The sequence below is a fragment of the Primulina eburnea genome, chromosome 8 (assembly GCF_022965805.1).
Source record: "Primulina eburnea isolate SZY01 chromosome 8, ASM2296580v1, whole genome shotgun sequence".
Lineage (NCBI taxonomy): Eukaryota > Viridiplantae > Streptophyta > Magnoliopsida > Lamiales > Gesneriaceae > Primulina > Primulina eburnea.
Genome location: NC_133108.1, coordinates 34,338,006 through 34,351,252, shown reverse-complemented (window position 1 = coordinate 34,351,252; position 13,247 = coordinate 34,338,006). Strand labels below are relative to the sequence as shown.

Below are 13,247 nucleotides of genomic sequence, written 5' to 3'. Positions count from 1 at the left end.
CTTCATTTTATTTCATGTAAGTTCCATTGAATTGTCATTTCCCTTCTGGAAACTTTATAGATTAGATGATGCTTTCTGTTTCTTAGGCCAAGACTTCCTAAGAACTTTTCTACCTGTCCTGCAGAGAATCCTTGATATCTCTGTAGGCTAAGATTTTCTCTCATGATTCTTTGAACCATGTTATGAGATATTGTTGTCTGGCTAAAGAAACCAGACAAATCTTCATGTGTTTCGTGTCGAAACAACTCGTCTTCACTCAAATTCCGATTTGGTTCCATCAGATTCTTTCTAACTCAAGACTTCTTCTTCTTCATATATACTTTCATCTGAGGAAATATCCTCAAATTGGTATACCTGAATAAAATCTTGGTAATAAACTGCTTTTTCAATATCCCGGGTTGGATCAAAGCATTTAATCCCTCTTTTTCATTCTCTGGACACTTGGTTGAGATATGACCTCTTGCTCCACATGTCCAGCAGTTACAAACCTTGAAACTTTCATTAGCTCGAGTATGAGCTTTTCTGAAAGTTTTCTTCGTAGGTATTCTTCCTGTGCTTTGAGATGTACTCGATGCTTGGGATGATATCTTACTTCTTGATGGTCCACTTCTTTGTCCAAATTTATAAAATCTGACCTTTTGTTTAGACCAAACTTTTCTTGGTTTCCAAGAACTTCTTCCACTTCTAGCATAAGGATGAATCCTAAAAATTTTCCTCTTATGCTTCTGTGGTTTACTTCCAATAATTGTTGGAAGATCATTTTACTTACAACACAAAGGATTACGTTTGTTAATACCCCTTAATCGTTTGTAATTCTTTTACAATGCTGCCAAATGACACAATTCTGCCAATTTTACTTTTAGAAAAGAGGCTCTTCGTGCCAATGTATCTGGATTGCCAGTGACATATTCCCTTATCAGCATTTCTCTCCAGAGACTTGGCATCTTGGCGAAGAAGAGCTGCATTGCTATATCCTCTTCGAACCCTGAATTCCATCTATATTTAGTGAATAAGATAATGTATTCATCCACTAAACATATGTCATGTAATTCAAGACCATACGAAGCTTGAGTATATTTTTTTTTCTTCTCTGTATCTTGACTATTAAAATAGTCTACCATATGAATTGTGCTTTAAACAGGGTAGCCATTCTTCCGACTACCTCGCTAAGAGATTCTCCGGCTAGGACTGACTCTTTGGTTTCTACCGAAGTCATGTCCCAAGCAATTTAACTGATCCCATCAGACTCATTTCCAGAAGTTTAATGAATCATTTTCTATTGAGATCAAGAGTTCCTGCTGCGATTCTCATAGCAGATGTCCAATCATCTATGAGATCTTCTCTGTTTTTGAAATCTAATATATCTAGGTTAAGAATAACCCCATAAGGAAGTATAGGTTCCAGAACAGATTATCCATAGGGTGTTTGGTGCAAAGGAATTTGACTCTTCCTTGACCTTGTTCCCGCTGGGTGCGATTCTCCACCAGTGTAAAAGTCTGGTTGGGATTATCTCATATTTATATTCTGAGATCCCACACTTTCTCTTGGTGGTTCCTGCGAAGATGACCAGGTTATGGTAGGTTGTTCGCCACCAGTTGTGTTCATGTTCAGATCTACAACCTTGAGATTTGCAAAATATTCTGCAAGTTTTTGTAGATCTTCTAGACCAATCCTTTCTAAAGTTGTCATCATATTAATTTATTTTCTGGGACTGTTTTAATTAGATTGATCATTTTTCTTCTTCATTTAAAGGTTTTGACATCACTTTGGTCTTCCCTCTTTGATGTAATAGGGTTTCAGTACCAAAGGATGGTGGCAACCTTCCTTCTGAAGTCTTTTTACTAGAACTTTGTTGTTGTTCTAGATTTTGAATTCTTGTTCGAATATCCTTTAATATACCAAGAATTTCTTCCAGTTTTCCAGGATTTTCTCCACATTCTGTGGTACATAATATATCATATTGCCATAATTTTGTACTGTCTTTTGAATTTCTCTAAGATCTCCATAGAGCTTAGAGGAATTCGGTACTATTTCTAAGAACCTGCTATTTTGAATCATAAGTTTACCTTAGGACTTTGATATGTTCCTTCTTGATATCTAACATTAGTTAGATCTTCTTGTTACAAATATTCCAGAGTTCTGGAATAAATCCTGTAAAGACTTAATCTCGAACCTGGGTTCAGATTCATGTTAATTGAGAAAATTCTCCTCCTCAAACATGTAATTACTTGGTAATAATAAATTTGTATGTTTGAAATAATTTTACCTCGACTCTAATACTATTTTCTCCCAAGAAAAATCAACCATTTGATTCATCAGTTACAAGGGCAAATAAGGGTATTTTTGTCCTTCTAAGTGCTTTTTAGGTAGTAAAATCAAAGTTTTTTTTAGTATAGACAGTAAATTAAAGTTTAATTTAGTTTAGATATTTTTTCACAATTCACCTTTGATTTATTTACAATATTAATATTTTAAATGATACATGATGACAAATTATAATATAATTGATTAGATTTGAACAAAACAATTTACGCGTCCAACATTGGCAACCTTCTCCTCCGCTCCAAAGCATAGTACATCATCCTCCCTTTCCCCAAATTCCGAACGAAACCTCTTCTCTTCGAACTCAAATCCTAGTGAAGACTGTAAAGAATCTGAAAAACCCCTATTCAAGATCATTTACAGAAAAGGGATGGCGTACGTGGACCACGCGTTCTCGATTTCGGATGATGACGTAATGATGGGAACCTCGTACACTGTGAATAACAAGCCGCCGATCAAGGAGATCACGCTTGCTGTTTCCCTCCTCGTTTTCGGGGCCCTAGGCATCGTCCTCGGGGTACTAATGGCAGTCAACAATGTTGGCGGCGACCGAGCCCACGGTAAGTTTTTCTTTAGATTTCCCATTTCGCTCCTAATCTCCTTTTCCGGTTTAGTCTCCATGTGCCTGTTCATGCTCCAATTTCTAGACTTGATTTGTTTTCTGTTGGAGTTGTGGTGGTCAATTTTTTTCGAGGGTTTCGCTGAATTGGCTCCTACAGCAGCTAATTGAGTGAGTTAAGTAATTGATTCTTGATTAATTCATAATATTTGATCTTTGCCAAAGCAACCGTTATGTCTGCAAAAGATCAGTAAAAACGAGAATTTATAAGCATGCATAAAACATTAAGCGAAACACGATTGAAAAAGAACAAACGTGTCAAAAATTTACGAGAATCTAATCTATCGTCACTTTGGCTCGCTTGTGAAGTAAAATAAGGAACAACTATAATGAAGTTTTACTGCAACATAATGTATCGTATCTCATAGCTTGTTTTTTAGATTCATGGATTTTGTTCAAATTTTGTGTTTGGCATATAAGCCAAAAGGTTAAGTTGGTGCAATTGAAGGTAAGATTCAGCTGGATGATGATGATTATATGTAGGCTTGAATTTATTATAGTTTGGCTCAATTAATTGACTTCCTGCTCAATGTAGAAGTATGCCCCAGTTAGATTTTTTCTCCAAACGAAGAGATTTAAAGGGGATAAAGAACAGTATTGAGCAAATATAGGAGGCTTAGATCGTTGACTTGTGAGCTCTCTAAGTTTTATATGTATATTTTGTTTGAAAAACTTTGTGCATAATCATCTAATAAGCTCTTCAAATACGACGATACATTGATTTGGTCTCTTAATGAAGTGAATAATCTTGTTCCTGTCCATGAGCTTATAAAATTTTCAACATTTTCCCTATAAATTGAATATTAAGAGTTTTCCCTTGGCTCTTAATTGGGTTTGTAAGAAACTGTTTTGGGAAAGTTCTGGATATTTAATCAAGTCAACAAGACATATCTGTTTCTTCTATGTAATGGAGATTGGAGACTACTGAAGTCGAGAAAACCTATGTGCACCATCCTTTGTAATAATGTTTGCTTCCTCCTCGTCGTTGCATGTATACAATTTTTGCCATCTTCTATTGGTTTAGTGGACTAGGACATTGGTCTTAGTCCAAACTACCTTGTAGATGTTTAAGCAGACAGTTGCTGGTGCACCTCATATATAGCTAGCGTGTTATAGACGCACATATATATATTTATTTATTATTATTTATTTATCTTGATTGCTAGAAGCTAACAATGCACACACCTAGCCGCGCATGCCATGGTGCTGTTCTAGAATGAAACACATGCTTTGAATTTAAAATTAGCGAAACCAAGGTAAAATGTAATGTAATCAGGTGCACATCTTTACTGTTTACTGATCTTTCTTTTGCTGCATAACTTTCATGTTGATGTTTGCAATGATGCAGGGCTATTTTTCGCGCTACTGGGTGGAATTCTGTTCATCCCTGGATTCTACTACACACGGATTGCGTATTATGCATACAAGGGCTACAAAGGTTTTTCATTTTCCAACATCCCCGCTGTCTAGAAATGGTGACAGTCATTCCTCAAAAGCTCGACTGTGATTTTCTTTGTTTCTTTAATGTCTGTCGTTATGTTTGTAAATAAATAGCAGTGGACTTATCTACCCGTTTGAGTAACTTGTTTCCTTTTAAACTGGATACCAAGAGTCTTTTTTCCTTTGTTTTTTGTAAGAAACTGAGTCATTCATAACCTCAAAATGTGGACATAACCATTGCAAAATATAAACCATGATGTTAATGACAAGAGTGTTGGGAAATTATACTGAAGCGATGTCGATCACGATGATAATATAGTATCGAAAATGTCGCGGAATAATCAATAATCAACAAGAACTATAAAGATTTACGTGCTTCACTCAATATAGGTTACGTCCACGTAGTTATTACTGATCTTTTATAATATGAGAAATATTACAACAAGTGTATACAACAATACACTAAATATCTGATACTACCAACTCGAGTATAACCGAGAAAAATATTTTCTCCAACTCAAATAAGAGAACACTCAAATAGTATCTCTATTTTTCGAAGCTTTGTAATTGCTTCTGTTTTTTGGGATAATTTTTACAATACAAATGATGAACTTATTTATAGGTGCAATCCTCCGTATGAAATGGGAAATTGTTTTCCTTTTCTACCGGCCACCGATAAACTCTTCAAATTTGACACGTTTAGTATTAAATACGTTGGCCCCACTTTACCTAACATTTCTCTCATTTGAAGACTTAATTTCAATCATGTCTTCACACCATCATTGCAGCAGCTCATATATCACCATTTATACTTGCAGTCCAACTGAAGTTGAATACAACTTCAGTTTGTCAATGGTTACCGTCTTCGTGAGCATATCAGCTGGATATTTACTTCCAGGAATCTTCTCCAGTATTAAGACTCCATCTTCCAGCACTGATATGATGAAATAGTACCTAACCTGTATATGCTTTGTCCTAGCATGATAAACATGATTTTTTTTGCTAAATGAATAGCACTCTGACTGTCACAGTGTAATGTGCTATCTTCAAGCTTTTGACCCAATTCTTTCAGAAAGAATTTCAACCATATCATCTCTTTGCTAGCTTCTGTTACACCAACGTACTCAGCCTCAGTAGTTGAAAGCGCAACTATCTTTTGCAATTTAGACACCCAGCTTACGACCGTATCACCTAATGTGAACACATACTCAGTAGTACTTTTTCTGCCATCTAGGTCACCACCATGTCGGCATCGACGAAACCTTGTAAGCCCAAATTTAACCTTCTGAAGCATAAAGACAAACTAGCAGTACTTTCAATACCTCAGAATCCTCATAAACCTGCTCACAACTTCTACTGCATGTGTTATATCTGGTCTAGTACACACCATTGCATACATGAGGCTTCCGACAGCAGAAGCATAAGGAACCTTGTTCATATAAACCTGCTCCTGCTCCGTCGAAGGTGATTGTGCTTTGGTTACTTTAAAATGACTAACCAAAGAGTACTCACATGTTTAGCTTCATCCATGTTAAATCTGCTAATCACCTTTTTCACGCACTCTTCTTGAGATAACTTCAACATTCCGTTCACTTCGTCTCTAAAGATCCTCGTTCCAAGGAATTGTTTTGCAAGCACCCAAATCCTTCATAGAAAATTCTTTTGATAACTCTTTTTTGAGTTTATCAATCTCTTCCAGACAAGTCTCTGCTATCAACATATCATCTACATATAGCAGTAGAATGATATAAGAACCATCAAACTTCTTCACGTAACAACAGTGATCAGCCTGACACCTTAGGAAACTATTATTACTCATGAATCCATCAAACTTCTTGTACCAATGTCTTGGAGCTTGTTTGAGACCATACAAGCTCTTCTGAAGTTTGCACACCATTTTCTCTTTTCCCCGAACTTCAAAACCCTGTGGCTGCTTCATATAAATTTATTCATCTAGGTCACCTATGAAGAAACGCCGTCTTTACATATAACTGTTCCAGATGTAAATCTTCTTTTGTCACTATTCTGAGTACAATCCTGATAGTGCTTAAATTAACCACCGGTGAGAAAATCTCAGTGTAATCAATGTCTTCCTTTTGTTGAAAACCTTTTACAACAAGTCTTGCCTTGTACCTTTTGCTACCATCATGCTCTTCTTTTAACCGATACACCAACTTGTTATGTAATGCATTTTTACCTCGCGGAAGTTCTGTCAACTCCCACGTCTGGTTGGATGACAATGAATCCATCTCATCTTCCATGACTAACTCCCACTTGATTGAATCGCCATTTTTCATAACCTCTTCATAGGTCTTCTGGTTCACCTTTGTCTGTCAGTAAAATATAGTGAAGTGAAGGGGAGTATCTCTCAGGTGGTCTAATTGTTCTCGAAGATCTCCCGAGTTCAATCAGCCGGAGTTTGTGGGTCATCTTCTTGTGCATTTGATTCTTCATCTTCCTGGTTATTGCATTTTGATTCATTCACAGGAATATCTGTCAATGACACTTCATCTTTATTTTTGACTTCATAACTTTCATCTTCAGTTCCAATGTCTGACTTGTCCTTGTAAAGAACTTGCTCATTGAAGATTACATCTCTGCTCCGAATGATTTTTCGGTTTTGGTCATCCCAAAAACGATAAACAAGTTCATTATCTCTATAATCAATAAACAAACACTTCTTTGATTTCAGATAAAGCGTTGTTCTGCTAGCTGAGTCAATATGAACATATGATAAACATCCAAACACTTTCAAGAAAGAAATGTTTACTTCTTTTCCGCTCTATACCTCTTCGGGTATTCTGCAGTCAATCGGTATCTAAGGTCTTCTGTTGATCAGATATGCTGCAGTGTTAAGAGCATCAACCCAGAATGATTTCGGTAATCCAGAATGCAGTCTCATGCTCCTAGCACGTTCATTCAGAGTCTTGTTCATCCTTTCAGCTACACCATTCTGTTGAGGTATACGAGGAATGGTTTTCTCCATTTTGATCCCGTTCTGTGCACAATATTTCTTGAACTCATCATCTTCATATTCACCACTATTATCAGACCGTAAGCACTTCACCTTCAAGTTAGTCTCATTCTCAACCATGGCTTTCCATCTTTTAAAAGTCTCATAAACATCATATTTATTTTTCAGAAATAAATCCAAATCTTTCGGCTCGAATCATTGATAAATGTAACATAATATCTTGAGCATCCAAGGGATTTCTCAGGAGATGGTCCCCATACATCAGTATGAACCAGCTCCAATTTTGCTGCTTTCAGTTCTCTACCGCCTTTTGAAAAGCTCATATTTTTCTACTTCCCAAATATACAGCTTTCACATAGCTTGTGTTCAACGTTCTTTAATTCCGGTAGCTTCTCGTTTGATACAAGCATCTTCATTCTCTTTTCACTCATATGCTCAAGCCTATAATGCCATAGAGTCATTAGCACTAGCATATACGGCTGCTAATGTATCTTTGTACTTGGAAGTCATATAAAGTGTTCCGGTTTTCTTTCCTCGAGCAACAATCATGGCTCCTTTGTTCATTTTCCAGGAACCATCACCAAATGTCATATTATGGCCTTCTTCATCGAGCTATCCTACCGAGATCAGATTTCTTGGCAGTTTCGGTACATGCCTTACTTTGTTGATTTTCCAGACAGATCCATTTGAAATCTTCATCCGGACAACACCCATACCAACTATTTCCAACGATTTTCCATCAGTCAGGCGAACTTTTCCATAATCCTCAGCGATGTAATTATCGAATACATCACGATTACCAGTGGTGTGAAACGAAGCTCCCGAGTCCATAACCTAAGAATCAACCGGGCTTTTCATGGATAATAATAGAGTATCATGTACCTCTTCAGTAACAACATTTGCATTATTCTTTGTTGATTTGCAGTTTTTTTTAAGTGACCGGTTTCACCACAGCTCCAGCATTTCAAATTCTTTTCAAAAGTGTTTTTTTCTTTTCTATTTCTTGACTTGGACCTACGACGCTATCGGCTAGAACTTTTTTCGCCACTCCTGCCTTTTCCTCTGTTCTCGAGATTTAGAGCAGATCTCGATGATGTTCCTTCACCCGAATCCATCCTACGAACTTCTTCAGCAAGAATTTGATCTCTAACATCATTGAATTCTAGCTTTCTTTTTCCTACAGAGTTGCTAACCGCTGCCCGCATTGGTTCCCAAAACATTTGGTAAAGACGCCAAAAGAATAAGTGCACGAATCTTATCATCAAAATTAATTTCAACTGATGTTAGTTGAGAAACAATTGTGTTGAACTCATTGATGTGTTTAGCCACCGAAGCACCTTATCCCATTTTCAAGTTGAATAACGTTTTCATGAGATGCACTTTGTTGTTTGTTGATGGCTTCTCGTACATGTTTGATAAAATGGACATCATCTCTTCTGTAGTTTTTGCCTCCGTCGCGTTATGTGTCACATTCTTCGTTAGGGACAATCGTTCACACCTAACACCTGTAGGTCAAGGAGCTCCCAATCATCATCCTCAATATTTTCCGGTGTCTTTCCTGATAGAGGTTGATGCAGCTTCTTACCGTACAGATAATCTCTTATCTGTAACCGCCAGAACAAAAAATCTAAAAAATCTTTTCTGATGTGGAAGATCAGACAAAGCTGGAACCACATAGCATACTTAGAATTCTTAAGATTTTTTAGAACAAGGATATGACACCAGTTGTTGGGAAATTATATCGAAGCGATGCCGATCACGATGATAATATAGTATCGAAAATGTCGCGGAATAATCAATAAGAACACAGATTTACATGGTTCACCCAATATAGGCTACGTCCATGGAACTACTACTGATATTTTATAACACGAGAAATATTACAACAAGTGTATACAACAATACACTAAATATCTCACACTCAACCCGAGTATAATCGAAAAAAATATTTTCTCTAACTCACACAAGAGAACACTCAACACTCAAATGCTCTCTCTATTTTTCGAAACTTTGTAATTGCTTTTGGTTTTTTTTTTTTTGGGATAATTTTTACAATACGAAGGATGCACTTATTTATAGATACAATCCTCCGTATGAACAAAGGAAATTGTTTTCCTTTTCTGCCGGCCACCAATAAACTCTTCAAATTTGACACGTTTAGTATTTAATACCTTGGCTCCACTTTAACAAAGAGGCCAAGTAAAAGTTTTGTCACATGAAAGGAATTTTCTATGTTACATCTTAAATGTTTGTGAAAAATATTATTTCATTAACCAATGATCTTGCAAAACAAAGTTTAACTTTAGAGTTTTCAAAATAAGGGGTGATGTTTCATCTAATTATTTTGGTTTATAAATTTGTTCATAGAGTAAAATGTATTCTACCCAGGAGCGTATTAAATGGCCATAAGTTTTGTAGTATATTCATATTAAATTGGAACTGAGCCCCGATATACTGCAAATAATTAAGACAAAACAGCCAAATGTCGCACCTGTAAATGAGGCGCTCGTTTAATTTAACCTATCAATACGAGAATAAACTTCATAAAAGATCTAATTTTACATACCACAATTCTAATACATTGTAGCCTATAACATCTCTTTTCTGTGTTAATTGGAAATATATTACATAAAGTTGCCTGCAGATATTTGCCAAATTACATATTGACTAAAAAGTGTGAAGTTGCCTGCAGATATTTGCCAAAACTCTATAGATGAGCATATTTCTCCCACAAAATTAGTTCAAGAAAGATATTCTAAGAAAGTCATGATTCAATATTTTCCCTGATTCGAGCAACTAACCGTTGCAACATTTGCTCGTCGCAACAAGTGTCCTTTTCTGTAATTTGTGACACGAAATCCATGGCGTCTTTGTACTTTCTAGCCTTACAATAACCATCAACAGCAGTGTTATACGTTAGTTCATTCGGTTTGCAGTTATGCTGAATCATATAACTAATCATTTCATTCACCTCCACAAAAAAACCACGCCCAGAGAATCCAGCGATGAATGTATTAAAGGTGACTATGCAGGGTCGAATCCCTCTATTTGTCATCTCTGTAAAAGTCCTCATCGCCTCCTGCATAAGCCCTTGCCTACAAAATCCTTTAATGACAGTGTTATATGACACGAGATCTGGCTTCCCACCAGATTCTTGAAGTCCATTGAGGACTTCTTGTGCTCTCCAACAGTCACCCGCCCTGGCATACATATCCATCAAGCTATTATAGGTAACCAGATCCGGCTGCAGCCCGTTATCTTGAATCAGATTCAGCATATTGTGAGCTCGTTCATACATCCGGTTCCGAGCAAAAATGGAGAGCATGGAATTATAGAGCACCAAATCAGGTTTGTACCCATTTTTCAAGAATTCTTGAAATGCTCTCTCCATGCCTGAGAGTGATCTAGACTTAAAATTTGCGATAATCAGAGTTCTCAAAAGCATCCAGCTGGGAAATATACTACCACCGTAAATTTCTTTAGCGATCTTTTCGATTCCTCTCACATTTCCTCCTTTTGAGTAGCAATGGAGCATCAATGAATATGAGGTTTCGTTGGGCTTGAAATTCTTCTTCATCAGGTCTAGAAAGAGGGACTCAGCAGCCCTCCAATGTCCTCTGCGAGCCAAGGCATTTAGAAGTGCATTATAAGTGGATATACATGGAGTATATCCCACCTTAATCATCTCATTGTACATTTTTCCGGCATTCATTTCTGATCCACACCTACCATATGCACTTATCAAAGTATTAAAAGTATCTCGATCTGGCTCAAAGCCACAGCTCTTCATCATTTGGAAAACACGGTTAACATAGTTGTGCATCCCTCTGTTGCCACACATAGCAAGAAGGGTGTTCCAAGTGACACGATTTGGTGTACAACCATTGGATTTCATTTCGCTTGCTATTTCTATCATCTCTTCAGTTCGCAACTTCTTACCGAGCATCCCAAGAATAGAATTATAAGTACACACGTTTGGGACACAGCCAGATTCCTTCATTAATTTGAAAAAACTCAATGCTCTGTCCTCTTTTCCAGCTTTTCCATATGCATCAATCAAGGTAGTATAAGTGACAGCATTCGGCATTATACCCTTTTGTGTCATGGTGCTGATCAAGGCTGCTCCTTGCTCATGAAAGCCTGCCCTTACATATGCAGCCACAAGTTCATTATAAGTTACTGAGTCGGGAGGGCAATTATTCTCCTCCATTTCTTTCAAAACATTCAAAGCCTCATTGTAAATTCCAGCCTTCCCAAATGCTTGAAGCAAAGCATTATAGGTAACGGTACCCGGAACATAACCATTTAACTTTAGATCATCGAAGAATGTCTTGGCTTCCTTCAACAACCCATCTCTCCCACATGCAGATAACACAGTACTACAAGTGAACTCATCAAATTCAAGTCCCGCTCTCCTTATCTCATCCAAAAGCACTAGAATTTTATCCCAAGATCGCCCCTTTTTCCCGTAAACATCCAACATCACATTGTAAGTAACAAGGGTCGGACACGATCCTATATCCTTCATAATACCAAATAAAGCTATCGCCTTCTCGTACTTTGCACTACGTGAATACGCATGTAAAATAGTCGTCCACGCCCGAACATCTAGATTAAAATCTTCTAATGGGATCACATCAAACAATTTCGAAGTAACCAAATGTCGAGACTCCCTGCCAAGAATCTTAACGACCAATTCAATAACTTGATCATCTAATAAACCACCATCACTCGCATCCAAATTAAGCACAACCCATTGAAACAACATAATCGCCTTCTCACTATGACCAGAAATGTCCAACCCTTTCAGCAAACTAATCAAATCAACATCACGAAGCAACTCGAACTTCACAGAATCAAAGAAACTACACAAACTAGAAACGGGCTGTTCCAAGATTGATTCAAGCATAAACTTACACTTCAAAGGAAGAAAATCCAGCGACCCATCATCTCTCCCACTATTTGCACCAAGTATAGGGATTGCAATCGAACCACCCTCATCTTTCTTAAACCGGGCAGGCAAAGAATCTTGATTATGGGAGAGAATTACATGGGATTGAGTCAATGACGATTTAACCGGGGAAGAAATTTGAAGAAGGTGCTGGAGGAGGGAATCAATATGAAATGAGTGTGAATGCGTGGATGATTGTTGGGGTAACAAAGGAGGGAGAGAAAGCGTGGAAGTGTTGAATCTGAGGCGCGGAGGATTTGGCTGTGAAATTGGTTTTGTGGGTTGGATCGTTAAAGCGGGTCTGTTGGGGAAAAGGGCAGTTCCTTCCATTGCTCAATGAATTGGATTTACATATCAAGAACGAAGGGTTTCAGCTGTCTCTGCAGAGGCTAACTGGCTAAGTTCAAAATGGATTCTATGGTGCTGTTTCGTAATATCCCATCTATTTCTTTTTTTTCTTTTAACTGAGAGATGGGAAAAATATTTTAAATTATGTTTTACTCGAGGAGTCCATAAAATATTATTCTATAATTGAATAAATACACCAATGAAAAAATCTTATAGAAGTTAAATGACACTCAACTTTTGAGCCAGCCCAGTTAATTGGAAACTTGGGCCCATCTTACTTTAGATGGTATATTAGGCAAAGCAATCAAGGAAAAAAACAATAGTCGATATATCAAACAAAAATATCTATAACAAGTAGTCAATATCACAATCAGATTTCAAATGTCACCAATTATATAGTAAGTGTTGAAAAATAAGAGTTGGAATATTTGATGTTGAAACTAAGAGTTAGAAATATTGAAAATTAGTGTGTGTTGATGAATGTAATGATTTAATTTTTTTTTTTGAATTATTTCCAAAGAAATTCTATAAATAGGTCTCTCAATGTGTGAAGAAAATCACAATTGAGTAGAGAGAAAATTTTATGAAGTGTG

At 36.9% G+C, this 13,247-nt stretch overlaps 2 protein-coding genes across 2 annotated transcripts; one reads left to right on the top strand and one right to left on the bottom strand.

Moving 5' to 3' along the window:
* The first annotated feature begins 2,508 nt into the window (after positions 1-2,508).
* LOC140839418 (uncharacterized) lies at positions 2,509-4,566 on the top strand. Its single transcript, XM_073206105.1, has 2 exons — positions 2,509-2,882; positions 4,290-4,566. The coding sequence occupies exons 1-2, from the start codon at positions 2,693-2,695 to the stop codon at positions 4,409-4,411; spliced, it is 312 nt and encodes a 103-aa protein (XP_073062206.1). The 5' UTR covers positions 2,509-2,692; the 3' UTR covers positions 4,412-4,566.
* A 5,329-nt stretch (positions 4,567-9,895) lies between these two features.
* Positions 9,896-12,756, bottom strand: LOC140839417 (uncharacterized). Its single transcript, XM_073206104.1, has one exon. It carries the CDS (start codon positions 12,634-12,636, stop codon positions 10,120-10,122), a length of 2,517 nt encoding a protein of 838 aa, XP_073062205.1. The 5' UTR covers positions 12,637-12,756; the 3' UTR covers positions 9,896-10,119.
* Between the last annotated feature and the right edge of the window lie 491 nt (positions 12,757-13,247).